The 23,342-nt window shown below is 33.6% G+C and overlaps 1 protein-coding gene across 28 annotated transcripts in view; it reads right to left on the bottom strand.

Moving 5' to 3' along the window:
• RIMS2 (regulating synaptic membrane exocytosis 2) overlaps window positions 1-23,342 on the bottom strand; it is a gene marked incomplete at its 5' end in the record, with an annotated part of 441,015 nt that overhangs the window by 272,332 nt on the left and 145,341 nt on the right. For 14 of the 28 annotated variants that reach the window (XM_084229234.1, XM_084229232.1, XM_084229242.1 and 11 more), the window contains one exon: window positions 12,713-12,932. The exons of the other annotated variants lie outside the window; for them this stretch is intronic. In XM_084229234.1, the coding sequence (XP_084085360.1) occupies window positions 12,713-12,834 (122 nt within the window). Of the gene's footprint in view, window positions 1-12,712; window positions 12,933-23,342 lie in introns of those variants that run through there. 28 annotated transcript variants of the gene reach the window in all.

Here is a 23,342-nt window from a genome sequence, read left to right on the forward strand (position 1 = left end):
AGGGTTGGATACAGGATCCAGCGTACACTAATGTCTAGGGAGCTAAAGCACCATGATGACTTCTCATTCCCAATTAGAATAGCAGTATATAAATGGATATAAATGGAGTCACACATAAATAGAGTCCCACCCCATGTCTATCTCAGCTATACCCGGGCATTACCATCTTGGTTCCCAAATATATAATCAGAATGGACAAACCTAGTAACCAGCAGAGATGCAATATCAAGTGACCATGCATGCAACCATAAGAGTCCACCATGAGGTCACCAAATCCTAAGGCCAGACAGGATCAGCAGCATTCATAATAAAGCAGAAACTCTGTTTGGGTTTGGGATCAAACAGGTCCCTAGGATACCAGTAAGATAACCAAATGGGTGGTCCAGGCTACCAAGTCATTTAACATTTAATATTGGTTTTTCAACCTGGAGATTACTTGCCACCTCAGCAATACCAACAAGCTAGTACATGAACAGCAATTTGCATTTTGAGGAAAATGTCAGACCAGTTAAATAGAACAGAAAGCCCACAGATAAACCCACACAAATATGGAGAGTTTATTACAAAAGAGCCATAACCATAGATTAATTATCTTACTTCACTATATGGTGCTGGGAAACTGGATCACTACTTAACTCGATGCACAAAAATTAATTCAAAATGGATTAAAGATTTGGATCTAAGACTTGAAACCATAAAATACATAAGAGAAATTGGGCCTCCCTGGTGGCGCAAGGGGTTAAGCACCACACTATGAAGCAATGCGCAGTCTCTGAAGCACAAGTTCAATCCCCGGCCGGCCAGGAAGAAACCCACATGGCATAGCAGACCTCTCCTGTCCTGCCCCCTAATCCCCTCAGCAGTGTATTTCAGTCAGTCTGCCTGTTCTGTTCCCCACTCTCTCTGGTGAATTCTCTCACCCCTCGCATCTCTGGCCTGTACCCTAGTTCTTATATGCATAAATAAATAAATCTTTTAAAAAAGAGAGAGAGAAAAAACATAGCTGGTATACTCCTGGACATCAACAACAGAGATGTATGCAGGAAAGCAACTCCAACAGCAAAGGAAACAGCATCAAAAATAAACAGATTGGACTACATCAAATTAAAAACTTTTTTTACTAATGAAGAAATTATCAGAAAAACAAAAAGGCAACCTACAGACTGGGAAAAGATATTTGCATATGACATGACAATGACTAATTTCCACAATACATAAAAAAAAAACTCATAAGAACCAACTAAACAAAATCAATAAAACTTGAGGTGAAAAAATGGGCAGAGGATCTAGATAAGCATCTCACTAAAAAACATACTGATGCCCAACAAACACTGAAAATATATCTGGCATCACTTATCATCAGGAAAACACATACCAAAACCACAACGAGAGCTCACCTTACACACTATTATCAAAAAGTCAAGAAATAAGTGTTGACAAGGACATGGAGAAAAAAAGAACCCATGGACACTGCTGGTGGGTTGGGGAGGGTTGTAAATTGGTGCCACCACTGTGAAAAACAGTATGGAGATTTCTCAAATAATTAAAAAAATAGAACTGCTATCTGACCCAGACTTCCACTTCTGGGATGTGAAAGAATGTTCTGAATAATATGCAGACACTAATTCAGAGATATAGTCACCCTTGTATTCACTGAAGCAATGTTTACAATAACAAAAATGTGGAAATGACCCAAGTACATAAAAACAGATAAAGAAGATGTGGTGCATATATACATTTACACACACACACACACACACACACACACAAACAGAATACTACTCAGTCACAAAGAAACAAAATCTTGTCCATTTGCAAAAACATGGGTGAATCTTGAAGCAATTATGCTAAGTGAAATAAGTCAGAAAGAGAAAGACAAATATCATATGATTTCATTAATTTGTGGAATATAAAGACAAAATTAAATGAAACAGAACAAACCTTTAGAATCTGACAACAAAAGGTGGTTACCAGAGGAGAGGGAGAGCAGAATAGTGGGGACATAATTGGTTGGTGGTAAGTGGTGACACTGGACTAAAGGTGGTAGACACGGTGTGGTATGTAGAGTCGCTGAGGTGAGAAATTGTTCACCTGAAACCTATACGGTGTTGTAAACTAATGTTACCTCAAATTTTTTTAAAAGGAAAAAAAAATAAAGAATAAATTAAAAGTACTTGATAGCTCAATCTGTTTAAAATAGATGCTTTTAAACTTGTCCCAGAAAACAAATTATGTAGTCAGTGCCCTAGAAAAAGACTTCACCAAATTTAACACCTACGCCAGGGTCAAGGTTCCAGATTAAAATTAAAGGATACAGCTAAGTTTTGTATAAGGATGTGCAAGTCTCAACAAAGGTGGAAAAATGACAATTACAAAAAAGAATCAGCACAAAAAAGGTTGTGAAAGAAAAAATTCAGGTAACATTTCAAATAGCATATAAGACAAACCAAATTAGGAAAATCTGGAAGAGCAGTAAATTATTTATTGAAAGACAGGATCAAAAACCTTGAAATAAAATTGAGGTAAGATTTACATCACTTGATTTGATCATATCTCCCCACTATTCTTGCTCAAATAGAACCATACTTGAGGTCCAGGACTGTCTCAATCCAGTTCAAAGCAGGAAAATGATTATCAAACATCCTTGCAAAGGCTATAAATTACTCTCTTATAGGACCCCACTTGCCCTTTTTACATTTTTGTTTCATTCTGCCTATCAGATGCCCATTATCTACCACTTTTCCCATAACTGAACATATTTTACTTCTGGCCAGTCTTAGTCCACAAATATCAGCATGCTAGCAGAAGAGCACCTGCCATAATATGAATGTCTGAATTAGCAATAGGGCCCAAATCCAATCTGACCAGTATCCTTGTAAGAGGAGACTTGGACACTGAGAAATACCAGGGATGCACACGTGCAGAGGAAAGACCATTTGAGGTCACTGCACGAAAGCAGCCATCTGCTCTCTGCCAAGGAAAGAGTTTCAGAAGAAACCAAACCTGCCAACACCTTCATCTTGGACTTTCTAGCCCCCAGACTATGAGAAAAAAAAATCTGTTGTGTTGTTTCAGCCATACAGTCTATGGTATTTTGTTACAGCAGCCTTAGAAAATTAATACAGGTGAGTATTTTTAATATTTTTAAAACTCATATAACAACCAATGGAATGAAAATAGGGCAAATAAAGTCATAAAAGCTACCAATGCCAATTATGAAAAGAAAATTCAGGTGTTTGTTGTAGAAATGAAATCAGTTTAACCTTTCAGGAAAGCAATTTGGCAATAATAGGAGTCTTAGAAAAGTTGCTAGTATTTGACCTAGTAATTGGACTTCAGGGAATCTTTCAGAGCAAATTCCTGAATAGAAATAAAAAAGATGTAATTAATAATAATAATTATCACCATCATCATTATTTACTTACTGTTCATTTGTCAGGCCATGTTTTAAATGCCTTATATATTTTAGCTCATTTAATTATAAAGTTTTTATTTTTTTTAAGATTTATTTATTTATTTATACAAGCACTGGGTACCGTCAGAAGCGTGGGAGTGTGAGAGAATTCACCAGAGGCAGAGCGGAGAGCAGAACAAGCAGACTAACAAGTACACTGCTGAGGGAAGCAGCGGGCGGCAGGAGAGGTCTACGTGCCATCTGGGACCCTCACCTGGCGGCCGGGGATCAAACCAGCGCTGCAGAGGCTGCAGGCAGCTTCGCAACCCAGTGTTCAACCGCTGCGCCACCGAGGAGGCCCAAAATTTTTATTAACAAAAAAATTTTGTTATTTATCTTTAAATTATATTTATAAAATCTGAAGAATTTACTGTCAATATTATATTTTCTTCAATTCTTTTTTCTATGCCTTTTCCCCTATTAGTAAAATAAAACTACATCTGTGTTTTTTTTTCCCACTTGACATGAGTGAAAAAAGTCAAAAAGCATTATTCTATTATCAAATCACTGCAAGTATAATGGAAGGCAACAGAAAACCATAATTTTGTTTTATGAGCAAAATTTTATAAACTCACATAAAATGAACTTAAGAATACCCTAATCTCACAGATTTTTTGTTTTTTATTTTCCACATCAACTATAACTGCACTAGAAGGAATGCCAGCAGCAGTAAATCTAAGACAGAATGATATTTCTTCATGCCAATTCTCAAATGTCTACAGATGTATAATCAAGTGTAACACAAACAGGATTCAAACAAATTTGGTTAAAGTAGTTTGAAGATTTTAAACAGATGCTAAAAGCCTCTTGAAGCAACCGAACCATCTGTAAGTGTGGATGGAGGAAGATGTCTAACTGATTGGATTAACAAGGCTCACCTGCATTTCTGCAGCTAGGGGATGAGGTAGAGCACTATCAGGCCATGAGCACTTAAAGTCTTTTTTTTTTTTTTTTTAAGATTTATTTATTTATTTATACAAGCACTGGGTACAATCAGAAGTGTGGGAGGGTGAGAGAATCCACCAGAGAGAGAGCTGGGAACAGAACAGGCAGACTTATGAAATACACTGCTGAGGGGAACAGCGGGCACGACAGGAGAGGTCTGTGCGCCATGTGGGACCCTTGCCACCCAGTCGGGGATCAAACCAGCGCTGCAGAGGCTGCGGGCAGCTTCGCAGCCCAGGGCTCAACCGCTGCGCCACCGGGGAGGCCCAGAACACTTAAAGTCTTATTCTAAGTCACTTGCCCGCACCTTGCTGCTGCTAATGGAGATTTACACCAAGAGAGAGAATGGGCAACTCTAGTTGTTTTTTTTTTAAAGTGTTTTAACAATAAACACCCAAATAAAAGAGTAACAGCATGTAACATCATGTATGACAGAGGGGAAAAAAATAAAGCTGGTGAGAAAGAAGACAACAATTTCAGATGTACAAACAAATTTTAGAGGTTTAGTATTTATTCTTTCTGGAGATAAGAATCATGAAGAAATTCATTTCCTGATAGAGATGTGGGGAGGGGTTGTGGTAACTGATTAATTGAGGATAAGCAAATAATTACTAAACAGCATTAAGGACACTGATGAGGCGAGATAGCCTAATTTAATATCAGCACACAGAGCACAGTTTTTCTTAGCAAATCAGGAGATGTTCATGAAAAAGCTACACCTTTTGTTCTTTAGATAATACTGCAATTTATTAGCCTCAGTTTCTAATTTATATCTGTTTTTGGTGTGGTTTTCCCTGTAATCAATGTTAAGTTAAAATCTGATCAAGCTTTTCATTATCTTTTTGTCAGCAGAATTCTAAAGCATCTCCCCTTCCTCCTCCCAAATCTCTGCACAATTTCCCATCCTAATCTGTATGTCTGTGAATAAGACACCATAATCATGATTACATTACATGGTAAAAGTGCTTTTTACAGATGTAAAAAGGTTATTAATCCATCAAATTCAGGTCAACCAAAAGAAAGGTAATCTGAGTGAATCAAAAAATCTTATGCGCCTTTTAAATGCACAGGTTTTTCTCCAGCTGGCAGTAGAAAAGGAGGTAAGAAAGATTCCTAAACAAGAAGGATTTAACATGCCACTGCTGATTTTAAACACTAATGGAACCATAAGCCAAGGGATGCAAGAGAGATCTAAAAGCTATGAGCAATACCCACTTGACAGTCAACAAATTAAGTTTGACCTCAATCCACTACTAGAAAGAACTGGGTTCAGCCAACAATATGAATGAACTTGATGTGAATTCTTCTCATGATCTCCCAATAAGAGCCTAGACTAGCCGATACTTTGATTCAGTCTTGTGAGACCCTAAAGACAGACTCAGTTGAGCCCACCTCAACATAGAGAATTGCAAAATTATAAACAAGTGATACTTTAAGCCAGTAAGCTTGTGGTAATAGAAACTAATACATGACGTCTCATATTTAGTATTTTAAAAAGTAATGAATTCTCTTTAAGGCAACAGGAACAAAAATAAGTAAAAACAAAATTTAAAAGACTCATGCTCATGTAGTTAAAAACTTCCATATAATATCCAGATTATTATCAAATTATAGTACCACTTTTCACTGAAACCACTCACCTATGTATTTGTTGCAATGCAATGTACAAGCTATAATGAGTATTTCCTTAGCTCTATGGGCTTCATGGGAAAAGTGATAAGACTTCTTGAAGCACACATAGCTCTAGTGTATTTTCATCATCAGATTTACTTTTGGTACAAATAGTTTATATAACAAGTTGTTCAATTTCTTGAGAAGTTAGTATATTTATTTTTATATTCATCAAGTTTTGTTTCAAAATTAAGGTGAAACTCAGCACAATCCAAAGAAGTAACATTTAAAAATTCACTGCAAAAAAATACATTGTGGCATTGGAAAACAATTAATGTAAAAGATGGTCCATGATCACAAACAATTATCAAATTTTTCAACACACATTTTACTTATACTATGACTGATACCAATTGAAGACTCAACTGGACACTAACAAAATAGAATATCATCTTTTGCCTATTCACATCTTTAGCCTAATCACAAACATTATCAAATTTCCTTTAAAATTCCTTGTAGAAATTATGTTTGAAATGAATGTCCTTTTGACAAAAGGTGAATAAATATAATGGCTTCTGTCTAGTCACTGTTTCTAATCACATTTTTCTCCTGCAGTTGGATCAGTCTTATCAATCTTGCATTTTCTATGAAGAAAGTCTGTGCACATTTTGCCTCATATTTCACCATTAGCAACAGTCATTAGAACATGAATGAAGTTAAGTAGTAAAATATTTAAGAGCTATGTATTCTCAAAATAATACAATAATAATTTATTTGGAACCTGAGTTTCTAAGTCACCAACTGGCTATCCAATGATATTTAGAAAAAACAAATCATAGACAATAACATTGGAATTACAAAAGAAGCTACTGATTTAAGTTCTAACAGCAGCATTGTGTTTGACAAATATGATTTAAAATATTAAAGAACAGATACCTCTTTTGATAATGGCTAAGCAGCTCACATCAAACTAACCCTCCCAAAGACAGTAAGTTCTGAAAAAAATATGAACAAACAATATATGAAAACCCTAAAGACTAACAAAAAGAAATAAGACACTGAGGTCCAATTGACATTTGGAAGAAAGGGATGACACTGGGTAAGTTTCCCATTTTTATGACTTTTCATTAAATCAAATCACTGCCTGTGTGCTAGAGCCATCTAATAACCTCAGAGTGACTACTTGTCAAGCCTGAGGAAAGAATTTGGCCAAATACAGAAGTGGAAAGTAAAGGGAGAATGACAAAAAGAAAGCTACAGAATGGAAAAAATAAATTTTTGTGTATAATTATCATGCCCCAACCTCATGAATGCAAAGGAAGACTTCAAGCATCTCAACTAAAATTAACATAATTAAACTGAAATTTCAGCTGCTGTAACTCAAGGGAAACAAAATCCATAGCCAAATTCAGCCAAGTTAGCTTCCTGCTTTGAAAATAAGCAGTACTCTTCACAAAAACAGAATTCAGAATCTCTATATTGTTAACCATATCCAAGATAAAATTTAAAATTACTTGACATGTTAATAGGAAAACATGACTTATTCTCAAAGGAACAACAATCTGAATGATGAGAGAACCTGGATGACAAAATTAGCAAAGAGGGATTTTAAAGCCACTATAATATGTTAAACAAAGTAAAGTTAATATGCTCATAATGACTGAAAACATAGGAAATCTCATCAGAGAAATACTGACTATAAAAAAAATCAAATGTAAATTGTAAAACTAAAACTAAAATATCTGAAGTTAAAAATCCACTATGTGAGCTTTTCATCTGACAGGAGACTATGAAAGTTACTCAATCTGAAGAACAGAGAAAAAAAAATTTAAAACAATAGAAATTTATGAGATAATTTATAAAAGACCTAAAATACAAATAACTAGAAAATAAAAAAGAAAAGAGAAAGGGGGATTGAAAAAAATATAAGAACTCTGCCCAAGAAAGAAGTGTTGACACATTTCTGAAATAATCAAAACTTCTCAAATTCAGATGTTCAACTCAAATTATAGATAATTGCTAGGAATTCTTCTATCAGGTACATGAATCTTTGTGAGTAATTCATAAATGGATATGATCATATCCCATAGCATATATTAATTGAATTCATTTTTCTATTCAGTGACATTCAGTTGATAACAAAAAGTAGTCAACAGTTACTTGCCAGTCATTAACAAAAGCAGTAACTTTATATAGTTCTTTAAGTAAAGAAGAGACACAAAAACTATCAGAATAAGCATCTGTACTAATAATTGTGGTTTATAACTAAGATCTATGGTAATTATTCTGTAGAAAATATTAATGATATAGCAGTCATTTTGATCAGCATATTAAGACAAAAACTGCAAAGAGAAACTTTCATGACCATAGCATATTAACAGTAATTACTATAATTACTACATATACTTAACAAGGTTTATATATGCATATAAACATACACATGTCCATGTGAACATGGGTGTATCCATCTCTATTAAGTGCTTTATACTTCAGAATACAGGTTATTCCAGAAACATGTTCCCAACTCGAAAAACAATTGTGTTGTGATCATACCAACTCAAAACAAAACACACTGTGCAGACTATTTTCTCAGAGCTATGAAAAGTAAGCATGCTGTTCCTTCAATGTCAATGTAGCCACTAATATGCCATGAGGAATAACAGGTGTCTGTGTCAAAAATCCTAATCACAGATTGATGGCTTTATTATAAACCAAAGCAACAATAAATGCTATGGAGAGGACTGAAAACTTCTGACCCAAACCATTCCCAGACTGAATAATTAAACATTTATTTTGCAATATCAAATTTTATTTAAAATACTATTGTTAAGTCTGTGGGAATGTTTTAATAGAAAGCAATCCATCTACACTAGATGATTTCAAGTTTTAAATTTCAGTTTTATAATTGTATTTAATTGTCAAATAGCAACACTTTAGAGAGAGAAAGTGATTCTAATAATTAGTGGAGGGCAGCTGGCATGACCGGGGACTTGTCTGTGTAAACGAGATCCTATCGTTATCTTACTGGTAATTGAAAACACTAACAAGTTCAAATATTCTTGATCCATTAAGTTTATTTAATCTTACTTTTAAATATGAAAGTCAGAATATTTCATTATCTCATGATATGTGCATGAAAGGGGGAGAAAGTCTGTCTTTAATATCTATTCTGAATAAATTTCAGTCCTATTATGCCCCTGTGTGGCCAGTTAGCAGAGAAAACTCACTGTCACCTATTTAGTGAAAAAGAAATAATTACATCTGGAGGACTATACCAGAAAGGTGACTACGACTCAGCAATAGAAAAAACCCAGAGAATATTCAGCACATTTTTACTCAAATTTTATCACAAACATAGGCATTATAATCATGATCATTTGAATCCTGTTTAAAGCAAATGACTACTCAATGCAGTAAACGCCACCAAAAATGTATCTTCTAGCATTCCAATATTTATGTGTACTTCCTAAGAGAAGATCACAAAATTGGATTTTTTTAAAAAAATTTAGTACTTAAAGACTTCTTTGCTAGTGACAAAATCAATTATCTCTGTATCCTGATTTAATTATTTAATTTGGGGAAAATGAGTTTACAGGAAGAAAACGTGGTAACAAGAATTTAAATTAAAATGGCATCTCATCAAAATCTATGAAGTGGATTCATGTAGGATGCAGATACTGTTTTGTTTTTGGGTTTTTTTTCCCTCAGTGAACCTTCAGCTGTTTCATTTTCATTGTCAAAAGACAGATAATATCCTGCCCTTTCCTTTATGCACTAAAATGGTACTCAACAACCAGAATAATAAGAGAATAAGCTAAGAAGTTTCAGTTTGAAACATTAAGGGTTACGTTATATGGTTTCCAACAGAAGGTTAGTTTAAAATATTCTAATGATTTCCACTCATAAATAAATTTCAATTACTCATTAGATAAAACCTTAACGACCTATATTAATCTCTGGTTTAATGACTTATGATTCACAAAATATCACTGATACATTTAAAATACTTGTTTTTTTGACAAGTTAAACCTGGAAATATTTTTGTAGTGATTCTTATGAAAAATTTTCATCTTTTAAACTGTTATTGATAACTACACTACCATCTGAAAATCTGAGAAAAGTTCAGTTGAACATATAGGATAAGATTAGCTATCAAAAAAAAGTCTCAAAAAAAGCACTGGAAAAGGTCCCCCTTTAATAACATTGTTGATAGTCAATCTATAGTATTAGTTTAGCAATTTCTCCTAGAAAGCAATTCAGAATAAAATATAATTGTCTACATCTATGTCAATTTTCTATCAGTTAACGATTATAGTTAATGTCATAATATAAATACTGAATATCCCATTTCAACTAGTCTAAACAATTGAAAGATTACTATTCATGTAATAACAAGTAAAACTATTCATTCCAGAGGTGATAGTTATGTAATTGATGCTTCAAATCTCAAGACCATCAATGTCCAGTGCACAAAGTTGAAAGGCCCTTTATTTAGAAACATTTTTAAAGTTATAAGATTACAACTTCTAAAAACAATCTCAGGTCGTGATTACATAATTCTGTTTTTCAAGAATGATTTTTAGTCTACATCTTACTTTCTGATTCAATCTGACAGAAATGTTGATGTCAAGGTATTTGTATTTTTTTGGTAAAGAATCTTAGTAGAATAAAAATTTTAAAAAACCACTCTATCTAATCTGAACAGAAGCAGAAAGTCATCAAAAAGTTAAAATAGGTGGGGTCATTAATTAAAAGTTCATACAAACTTATTTTCACTGTTCATAATTCTAAAACAATAACTATTTGTATAACTACTTTTAACTAATTGTAAAAGTTAATCAAGTAGTTATTTATGAAGATCAACAGACTTCTGAAAAAGTAGATATTTAGAGTAAGAAGTTAAAGACTAATACCATGAATAAAGGCAGGATTTCTTTTCCTAAGCAGAATAAAATTCTTTATTGATTAATTGGTGGTTTCAGACTATTTTAAATAAAAATCAAAACAAGTTAAATAGAAGCATTAAAAAATTCATTATTATTTAATGGCAGCAGCATAAAGTTGCAGATTTTAAATTAGAGTATTGCAATTATTAGCATGTCAAGAAAAAAAGAACTTTGAAGCAAAATTATAGTGACAAGGATGCACACAATTCCCTCAAAAACAGATATTCTGAAATCTTAAAACTAGTAAAATTTACTTTAAAAATGATTCCTTCCATGCTATTTAAAGCACAATTCCTAAAATGAATATAAACCCAATCCCAATGTTAATATGCTTAGAGCCCATCAATCCTTGGCATTAAAAACAAGAGAGATGGAAATCAAACAAGGAATGATTTATAGAGGATGATTACAAATCCTAAAACTCTGGCAGCTTCAGGCCAAAGAAATTTTAAGAAAACCATACTGCCTGTTTTATTTAAACATAACATGCAATATACATTATTTTTATCATGGATTCAGTCACTCAAGCGATGTACTGCCAAATTTAAAAAAAAAAAACTTTAAACATAGATAGCTTATTATAGAAAATCATAACATTTCATACAGTTATTTATTTTAAATTAGTCCAGCAATTAAAATAATCAAATCAGTTAACTGAACAGAACTGCACTGAGAAAAGTGAATTTTTTTAATTAGACCTGTTTCTTTCATGTTCAAAAAGGTCAACAATATATTTTTATATATTTATCATCACTAAATTTTTAAATGCTGACAAATTTTAAAAGTCTCCTTTCATTTGCTAAATTGAGATATATATTGTGTAATAGGTATTCTTTTTACTCTCTAAAATAGGCTGCCTCACGTTGTTCAGAGACCCAAAAAGGAAGAAAGCAGCAAAACCATTGAATATTCTATGCACTATTACTTCCCCCTCAATTTCCAGAAGGCTTCAGTGCATTATCATGTTCACAGAATTTTTTTCTCAGTCTTTCTTCACATATTTTTAGCTAAAATGGGGTCTTTGCTATAGCAGGAATAATGCATTAGAAATTCTCAAAAGGCAAACAACTTAAATGAGGGAAGAACTGGGTGATAAAATGCATTTTAAAAGCATTCTTTCACAGACTATCTCTTTTAGTGTAAGCCAGAGAAAACCATCTAGAACATATGTTCATAATTTAATAACCTTCGCCACAAAAACATGATCAGGTTGAAAAAGCAATAGGAATTTATAACAAAGCATCTTTCCAAACTAGCCAAGCTAATACAAAGCACTATTAGCAGTTCCATAACATGGCTTGTTCAAAAGTGATTATTGATCTACCCTGCATAGAGAAATGCCTCAGACCTAGAAAACATCTTCCGCATGTTTTACAAAAAGCATGCATAATTGCTAATTCACATTTTCCAGCAAATCACATATGACTATGTAGTGCCATCCCTGTATATGCAATGTAATCACTGCCATGATCGCAAGGGGGAAAAAATCTGGCATTTTACTTATTAGAAAATGAAATCATGAAGCAGCCTGTATGATGTCTCAGAGGTCAAGTTAGTTGAATTTAAGATGCTTTTTGTGCTTTGAAGCAAGCTTATTTTCCTTCTTAAAATCAAAACACTACATGAAAATTTATGGTAAAAAGACAACAGCCTTATAAAACACTAACATTTCAATACAGAGGAATTTTTACAGACATGTAAGATTATGATCCTAAAAATATCAATATTAAAGAAAACGTAGTTTAGTTCTACTCACCTTGCATTGTTCAGTGTTTGTCCAAAAAGCTCATTTTGTAAAATATTGGGTGGGGATGAAAAAACCCCATGAAAATGAGATAAAACAGAATTGCAGACCTGGCGCAATGTCTCAAATTGCATTTTCTTTCTTTTTTTTTTTTTTTTCCTTCTCTTATTTTTCCTTACCACCTGTCTTTAAAGTCATCTAGTTGCAGACACCATCAAATAAAAACATGCCAATCAAGTTCCATATTTCTCCTGAGCTCTGTAAAAACTGTGCTTAAATGAGCAGAGGTTGATAGTTAATTGTACAGTCATTATTCTTCTAATTCAGTCGTAGAAGATTCAGTACCCGTGCGGCTTTCGGCTTTCTCCTGACTGTAGCAAGAATTCTAAATAGCAGTAAGCTTTTTGGGCATTCCCAGCTGAAGTGTGAAGCTGAGCTGCTTTCATGTACTCTACTCATATTTCTCTAAGCCTATTAAAAACACGCAATGAATAGATGCTGTCGTCAGGAGTTTCAGCACATCTGGCTGCCAGCAATAAAATCTCAGAAGTAATAAAAATGGGGACAAGGTATCTTCTCAATATTACTACTGGGTAAGAGGAAGAGAAATTATGCATTTCCTTAACCCCTTTCTTTTTCCCTGAAAAATGAATAATTCCAGTAGCAGAGTATATAGGTCTTTTCAATGTGCAGGTTGCTGCATAGGACGAGAACACTCTGAAAATAAGTGGTATATCCCTCTTTGGATCATGGCAATAAAAATGACAGAAACCAGCTTTTATTACCTGCATTTATAATGCCACACTTCTAGAGATTTGGAAAAGATGTACTTGTCTTATTTAATTTTAAAATGTCTTTATTTCTAAAGAATACTGAATGATAGTCAATCTGGTCCCTTTCTAAAGGCCCCACACATAATAACTACATGATTATTTATATAAATTTAGGAGAAAAAAAATTATGAATTAAAATCCATTTAACCAGTTCATATTAGATGTGAACTTTCCCACAAATAAAAAATAAAAACCACATAAATAAGGTCAGAAAGACATTATAACCTATTATTAACTATTTTCAATAATGGCGGTCATAGCATTTTCTAGAAAAGGATATTTCCTGAAAGACCCACGTCTTAGAGTATCCCAGATCACCATCCACTCTCAATGGATAATTCTGTTTCAGATAAAGTGTTGTTATTCTCTATCTAGGACCAACAATCTCCAAAAGATTCTCCAAAAGCAAAGCCAAATTTTAAGTCTTAACTCACTTATAGATATACTTAATATATTTATTAATCTTTAACTGGTCCTATATCATGACCTTTCTTTAAAAGGTACATCCCTTTTAGCCTTTTTTCCCCTCAACTTTTAGTCCAACTCCCTATGTTCCTTTCCACAAATAGGAACTTATACTAGTAAGTCTTTAAAACACTGATGAATTCTCTCTTGACATGAATATAGGTATCACAAAACAGCACAAATAACCATGTAATCATATAAATTTTAATGATACAAAGTAGCATGCAATATGAAATTTTAACTACTAATTTCTTTCTTTTACAAACAAGATGTATAACTGTTGACTGTCCTCAACTAAGAGTACTCTTTTTTTGTTATTAGTTATTATTTTAGATTTGTATAGCTATATAATAATCTTTTTGTGAAACATATATACATACATAGTAATTACAAAGTTTTTTCATTTAGACATCTAAATTCATTTTTGTAATATCCAAAAAATGTTATGAATAGTGAGTAACATTGTCCTCATTTTATAGATTAAAAAAAAACAGGTTTTATGGGATTAAAGATCACACAGCTAGTAAACAGCAGAATACTTGATTGCAAGGCCCTGGTTTGGACTCCATTTCAAATACTTCCTTATCATTCCATTTTCTATAAAATAGAAATGCACAAATTTGCACATTTATGTATAGTCTCTATAAATTAAAAGTAACGCTACTGCCAGCAACCTTATCAAGACTATTTCAATTAGAGCAAATATCTCGGTTTTACCTCACAAGTTACTTTAAATGGTTTTCCACCATTTAATTCAAACAAAAGAAACCTAATGTGCTTTAAACTTTCATCTATTAATTTATTTTAATTAATGTGACATCACCTACAAAACTATATATTATTCAAAAGCAGAGGATCCCATCTCTTCAGATATGTATTACCACATCACAGCCACCACCAAAATAACTATAGTCCTCCACCATAGTCCTACAGTCCCTTTCACACACTGCTCTCCACCACCCCCTCTGATAGCCTCAATTCTACAGTAAGATTTCTGGAGTTTGTTATTGATTTGATTCTATCTTACCCATTATTTTGTTTCTCTATATTCCATGTATAATTGAAACCATCTGGTATTTATATTTCTCCTTCTAATATTTCACTTAGCATTCATTATCTCCTCAAGTTCCACCCATGTTGTCACAAATGGCAAGAGCTGATCATTTTTTACAGTTAAGTAATATTCCATTGTGCATATATACATCTTTCTAATCTACTCATCTGTCTTTGGGCAGTTGTTTCATAACTTGACTATTGTAAATAATGCTGCCATGAACACAGGAGTGCATACGACCCTTCGACTTAAAAGTGTTTTTGCTTCTTTGGGTAGATACATAGGAGTGGAATGACTAAATCATATGGTAGATCTATTTTTAATATATTTTTTGGTGGGACCCTTGCCAGTGGCCAGGGATCGAACTGGTGCTGCAGAGGCTGCGGGCAGCCTCGCAACCCAGCGCTCAACTGCTGCGCCACCAGGGGAGGCCCCATTTGAAACCTCCATACTGTTTCCACAAAGGCTAGACCAGTCCACATCCCCACCAAGAACATCAGTTGTTTTCACATCTATGAAATTGACATCTATGAAACATCTATATGTATAAGTGAAACATACACATTTAACATTTCTTAATTTTAAAGCTCTTATTATCTATAATTAAATACAAATAAATATATATGCATGTTTTGCCCCTTGTGAATAAATTCAATTTTTGTAAATGATCAATAGCCTTTCAAAAGTCAGTCTACTAAATAACAAGGGGATTATAGTTCAAAACATTCTTTGTTGTTTAAAAGGTTTCTTTTGTGTTTAAAAAAAAGACCTGATGGCAAGGTTATAGGAAGAGTTTCACAAAAGGTTTAACCAATGGAAACTACACTAGAATGAGCCTTAAAATGACTACTTTGAAAGAGTCAACAAATAGAAACTTCTTCCTCAAAGCCTTATTTTCCAGTTCTCACTATAGGATACATTCTACTAGTCAATTTTCTCTTAGTTTCCTCAATATCCCAGAAGTGATTTCTTCCACTTTGCCTCTTCTTTACACCACCTTTTACTTGCTCTTAACTCATCCTTAAGGACTCAAATGTCCCTTTCCCAGGAATACTTACCCTGACTTACTTTAGGTACCAATTGTGCATTCTCATTGTACCCTGTATTTTTGCTGTTCACAGCATTTGATAAAAGTATAACTATATATATTTACTTGGGGAAAATGTTTTAATATCTCTTGCCCTCAGTTCTATGATGTTCAGGCTCATATTTATTTCATTCATCTAGCATAGTGTCTAGTACAGAGTAGGTGCTCAATAAATATTGTTGAATGAATAGATGCCTAAATTTCACTGAAAAGTTCATTATATTTTTAGTCACATTCAATAAAGAGTATCAGAAATCATTCAGGGCTGCTTGATCTGGCTCTTAGTCTCTGAGTTTGTTTATTTCAGCTTACCACATCACATGGTACAAGAGAGGTCACGCTTTATGTTTGTAATCATACACATTGTGCTTTGGATGGATTTTGTCATTTGTTATGAATATCCTGAATATTATACACAATGTTTGCTTTAAATTCTCTATATAGTGCAGGCTTTCAAAACAAATGGTACTTTCAATGAGAACAGATAAAACATAGCACTTGGAAATAAACGTTCTGGATTTATTACTGATTTCAACCATAACTAGGTATAATACCTCAAGTGTTCACTTTACGTATCTGAGCTATAATTTCAAACGTAAAAGAAGTTACATCACTAATTTCATAGGGTTATTATTGTATTAAAACATATATATATATATGTACTCTTTAGAAATTCTAAAATACATAGCACTTGGAAGTAATCACAACGTAAGCTATGTATGGAATTAAACTACTTGGACCAGGGATCTAATAATTATGTTCAGGTAGCTTTTATTTATCAAATTTATTCATGCAACAAATATTTATAGAATTTCTCTGTGCAAGGCTCTATTATTCTGCCTGTTGATGCATATGGGATACAATATTTAGGACTGCCTTTTCCTAGGAAAATCAGAGAAACTCAGAATGTCCTGCAACTAAGCTCAGCTCTATATTTACAATAAGTGTAACAGAGCAATATTAACTCACAATTGGTATAGATGGTGGTTGGTTTCTCCATGGCTGTTCTATGAGAATCTTTAGTATCTTTTAAAATTTTCTTTATCAATAAGTTCCTAAGCTTTTATAATATCTAAGTTGTTTAATTACTACTATGAAATATCAAAGTGAGATGAGAAAACAAAACTTAACATTTAACTCCTTTACATCATTCTTAAATATATTTGAAGTATAATCCCTTAAGTTAAAATATTTAATACCCAAAGGACACAGAAACATTAATTCAAAAGAGCACTTGCACCCCTATGTTTATAGCAGCACGATTTACAATAGCTAAGCTATGGAAACAACCCAAATGCCCAAAAAAAGATGACTGGATCAAGAAGATGTGGTATATATACACAATGGAATATTATTCAGCAATCAAAAAAGATAAACACATACAATTTGCAACAACACGGATGGAGTTGGAAGGGATCATGCTCAGTGAAATAAGCCACAAAGAAAAAGAAAAATACCAGATCGTCTCACTCATAGCAGGAATCTAGAAAACCTAAATAAGGGACCAGGAAAAAGATTAATTATAATAAAGTAAAAATCAAAATCAACAAGCAAATATAAACCAGAGGCACACTACAGGGAGGGGGCAGGGAGAAGGGATCAGGATCAAAACAAGGGGGGTGGGAATTGTACGGGAACTATAACCAAGATGAAAATGCATATATTGTACAAAAATGAAAAATGATGTAAAAAATACATAAAATAAAATTTTAAAAAATATTTTAAAAGAGTCTTGGTTTATAAATGCTATGTGGCGTTATGTTAATCTTAAAAAATTTAACAAACTCAAAAATTAAATGAAAGAATAATCTTTGAGAATATACAGAATTTTAAACTACAACTTTATTTTAAAGGTATATACTTTGGGTTTATTTTTAATTTTTTTAATTATTTTTTTTATTTTTACATCATTGTTCATTTCAAACAATATTTGCTTCCCCCACCCCCTCAAGTGTAGTCCCCATAGAGTTTTCTTCACAATGCACCCGTGCACCATCATCTCAGTCCCCTGTGCGTCTCCCCCCTCCCTCTGATCCCTCTCCCTCCTCCTCCCCTGCAGGATGTCTCTGATTTATAATTGTCTGTTTTTGCTTTGTTGTGTTTTGTACTGTTATTATTTTTTACACGGATGTCATATTTGGTTCCCCTATATTCCTGTTATAAGTGAAACCATCCGATATTTTTCTTTTTTCTTCTGGCTTATTTCACTGAGCATAATTCCTTCTAGCTCCATTCACATTGCTGCAAATGGCATGAGTTTATCTTTTTTGATTGCTGAATAATATTCCATTGTATATATAGATGCCACATCTTCTTGATCTAGTCATCTATTTTTGGGCATTTGGGTTGTTTCCAGGTTTTACCTATTGTAAATTGTGCTGCAATAAACACAGGGGTACAGGTGTTCTTTTGAATCAATGTGCTTGTGTCCTTTGGGTCCCTAGGAGTGTAATTTATTTTTAATTTTTAAACACATCAGAGTGTTTCTGTTAAAATGCTCTACACGTGCAAACATCTAAACATAGCTCATCAAATACTGAAACCATATGATATATCATATGCATATTCACAACAGAAATCCCTGAAATGCTAAAGGAACTTTTTATTTTCTGAAAATAAGCATCTGTAGTTCTATATAATTGAATCAATTGCATTTTATAGTGTACTATTATACAGTGCATTATTCACTGCACTATATAATGCACCTGATGGATAAAAATCTAAGGATCATAAGAAAGATGATCCAGAGAGCAAGGTGTCTTCTTATGTTTTGCAAATTAAACTCTTATGCTATAAGTACTTCCCTGAAGCAAGATCATAGAACAATTCACCACAGGCATAACAAATAAGCAAAGAAATAAAAGACAGATAATGACATTTCTAACAAAAGAAGGAAATAAAAAGCATTCAATAAAGGTAAGTTGGTCTATGTTTCAACTTAGGGCGGACCATACAGTAATATATCCAGGGAAAGAAGAAAGGAAGAATAGCTAGACCTAGATAAGCAACCTATATATCTACTCACAAAACTTCCGATAAAAATCAGAAAACAATTCAAAATACCTATAGGACTTTTCATAAGTTTCTTAAAAACATGTTGATGCTACATTGTTTTCTGATGTATTAAAAAAAATCGGTAGCATTTCCCAGGCTATGACCTCTATCTGATCATGCTGCAGAGCAGATTCCTAATAGTTTCCGCCTACACCTAACCCAGCAGGAAAAAGTGAGCACAGTGAAAGCCTCTACAAATGTAGAAAGCCCCATTATCATTGTCATTTTTCTGACTCTTCTGTCTAGGCTAGAAATATGAAAGCTAATTCCATTGTGTTTTGGCTCCAGCTGCATTGTTCTGAGAGGTAATACAGAGTTGCTTCAAAGTTCAAGGGTCAGAGCAGCTTTTACCAGAAGCTCCCACAGCAACAAGTTCCAAAATTACAAGCTGGCAGCAGCAGAAATATCTTTCCCATTACGTGCAAGACACAGGCTGTAGAATCCTAATCTTACATTAAGCTCCAGAATGAGAATGTCAAAAGCTGTATCTACTCTGACACCTAAAGATTCTGTGTGTTAGAGGAAAGAGAATCACATTCTCTGAAAACACAATTTGGTAAGACCCTCCAGAATTAGGACTGCTAGTTCCAAGTATATATTCCCTTGATAATTATTCAAGAGAACAATTGGAAGCAACACTATTACCGTCAGGGAGCTATATCAATATTAAAAAGATGCAGCTCCATCTTTAATAGTTACATACACCAAGAACCACAGTATAAGGAATTCTTATAGTCTTAGAATTCCAAGCACTCACACTAAGCTTGCAAACTGTATTCTCATGGCACCTCTGCCACCTAGTAACTTCCAGTGCCCTTAAATTATTCAGAAAAGAAATCCTAGTGGCACATTGTTACTATATGAAAATATTAAAAATAATAATTATCATAGCTATAAACAGTTTTTAGCAAAATATGAGATTAAATAAAACACTATGCAACCATACTGGTCTCCCAGAGTGCCCATTCACAATTCCTTCCTTCATGCAATTTTCTTTTACTAATAATATCATGAAAAAAGGGGGAGTAGTGTCTTTTCTCCCAAAGGCTATCTATTCCACAAATAGTACCTATTCCAAAAAATACTAATATTTGCTTCAATTTTGACATCTGTTGTCACCACAAGTACCTGAGAAACTTTAAGAATACCAATCAGGTTTAGTGCAGAAGTAAAAATTATCTATATAAAGGTGCATCAATAAAGTTTAAAGGTAAAGTACTTTCTTTTCACTAAAATTTACAGATACAGAATACTTTCAATAAACCAGAATATATTCTATCCTTGCCAGACACATAATATATTCAATTAAATAGGTAGCAAGTAATACCCAGTTGCTTGCCACTCACTGATGGGAAACAAGTGTGTCAGAATGTACTTTTTTGACTCTTTTCCACTGCCTAAATTCTCTTCTTTGTTTTTTTGATCTTTCTCTACCCAACTTCTTGGTCTGTCACCATAGCCCAGGACAGCAACTGTAGAACTATTATAACTCTTTAAAGAGGCTCAACTTAAGTACAACATTAATGATGATTCCAATGAACTTTCCTTTTTCTATTTCAATGTATGCAGCAGTCTGGATATTTGCTGAAAAGGGAGATGGTTAGGGTTCATCCTGCAAAAAAGGATCAAGCAACTGCTATAGTTTTAGTCTGCTGTCCTTAAAAGTATGCAAGCAGAAGACATTAGGGGTATGTGTAAAGAACTACTGAATTATTCTAAAAGTAAGATTAATTAGCTTATAAAATTCCTTCAAAATTTTATGCTGAATCCCAAATGTTTTCTGCCCCCATTATGCTATGATTGGGAAAAGAGGTTACTACTTCAAGACTAATAGCTCAAATTTCCCTAGATCTCTGCCATACCTATATTTAGTAGGGCTTCAGCTTCCTAATAAATAACCTCCCAACTATGTGAAAAAACGCAGGCATTGTCACATATGTCTGTCTCCACGGTCCTCTATAACTACTCTACTCACATCATTTTCAATGGTATATGTTCATATAAAGCTGCTCAAGGATGGAGTCTCCTCATTTGTTGATGCCCTCAATCTAAATTCCAGTTCCCAGTTAAAGTTCTCTCTCCGCAACTTCCATTTTTTTCATTCAGCAAGTATTTATTAAGTACTGATTAGAGTTTCCTAGGTGCTTTACAAAGTACTAGGGAGCCTACAAGGGTATTGGGGGTTTTGGAGAAGAGAAAGGAGTGTCATTCCAGTACTTATAGGATATTAAACCTATAGTTTAGTGGGGAAAAGAAACTAAATAAGCAATCACATGTGTTCTTGGAAATTGTGATTAGAAATGGGAAAAGAATTTGTAATAGGAAGTCTCAAACTAATCTTGGATTCAGAAGTTCAGTGGGAGTTCTCCTTGAGAAAGTACTATTATAATGAGAACTATGGAATGGTCTGAGGTAAGCCAAACATGGGACAAACAAGTATTCTAGATATGAGGTACAGAATCTCTAAAGACAAGAGATGACAACAATTACGATACAATCAAAGAACCACAAAAGGTCAGTGTAGGAAGAAATCAATTCGTTGGAGAGTAGAGGAAATAAGGCTCACATTCTAGAAGGGCATTGAGAACTGTTGAGCATTTTGATTTTTAATCAAATACATGACCAACTTTTTGATTTGCTATAACAATCCTCCTTTGAGTTAATAGATACACCAAGACCTAGCTATCAGGAGTTAACAAGAAATATATAGGAGGAAAGCATCATAAATACATCAAAATACCTCCCTCAATGTGGATGCAGGGAGATCAATTAAAAAGCCAATGCAGTAATTAGAGCAAGATATTAGTTGGCTTGGATTAAAGTGATCACGGTAATATGGCAAAAAAGAACAAACTAAAAAGGTTATTGTACCACAGGATATAATTGATTTGCCAAAGGGGTGGGAGGTGGATTTTGAAGGTCAAGAGAGGAGTCAAAAATGACTCTCAGATTTCTCTCTTAAGTAACCAAGCAGATAGTCTTAAAATTTGCTGAGACAGAGAATATTGAAGAGGTACAGGTTGAGGGAGAAGGAAAAGGAAGTTGATGAGTTGTTGAATTTAAGGTGCATGCAAGACAGCTGAAAGACAGATAGATAAGAAAGCAATGGATATGTCACCCTGGAGCTCAAAAGAGAGTTCTTGGCTGAAGACATAAATTCAGGAAACATCAGCATGTTAGCAATGATTTCAAACACATAAGTAGATGAGATCATCCAGAGAAAAAGCTTAAAAAGAAAAATAAAAAAATAAATAAAATAAAAGGAGGTCTAAGGAACTAATTTCCATATTAAGTCAATGAGTTAAGGGGAAAGATGAACAGCAACAGAGACAGGAAGAAAATCAGGAGAGTGTGGTGGCATGGAATCTAACGAAAACAGTGTTCTAAGAAGAATGGTGATCAGTTCTGTGTCATATATTCTATCATTTGAATCATTGCTGCTTTTGACCCTGTGCTTCAAAACAATTCTCCCGAAAACAGCTCTCTCATCCAGAAATCACTCAATCTTTAATTTATCATGAAACTGGGAACAGACATATTCTAAATTTCATCAAACTCCATTACTCCCTACAGTAAGTCAACAAAATTTTTAGTCTTGGTTAAGCCAAAAGAGGATGCCTTATATAAAAATACTCATGAGAATCTACATGGCTTTTGATTCTATCCCACCAACCTAAAAAATAAAATTTTATGCCTGGTCCTTACAAATGGACAAGGACAGAGATTAATAAGAGAATGCAGCTACTTATGAGTGAAGGTGATTAAGCACCAAATTCGAAAGTGCAAAGGAAAGTATAAAGTAAATAAGACCAATTCCATCAACTTTCTATCTACCTTATCCTATTTCCAGTGCCTTCCTGAAATACATAGTGTAGTTATTATTGAGTCTACTGTAGAAATCCCTTGGTTCTAACAATATTTCTAATAATAAATGATAATTACTTAAGTATGACTCAGGTCACCAGTAATTTAATTATTGTATTATTTCTGATCTTAAAAGAACCTCCCTTTATTCCATCCCATCTTTATACTTCCCCATTTTTTGTTCAGCTTTACAGAAAAATTTCTTAAAGAAATTTTAGGGGAATTTGCTATGTCTACCTCCTAATTCACATTCTTCGATCAATCTGTAACAATCAAGTTTCCGTC

The sequence above is a fragment of the Talpa europaea genome, assembly GCF_964194135.1.
Source record: "Talpa europaea genome assembly, chromosome: 3".
Classification (NCBI taxonomy): Eukaryota; Metazoa; Chordata; class Mammalia; order Eulipotyphla; family Talpidae; genus Talpa; species Talpa europaea.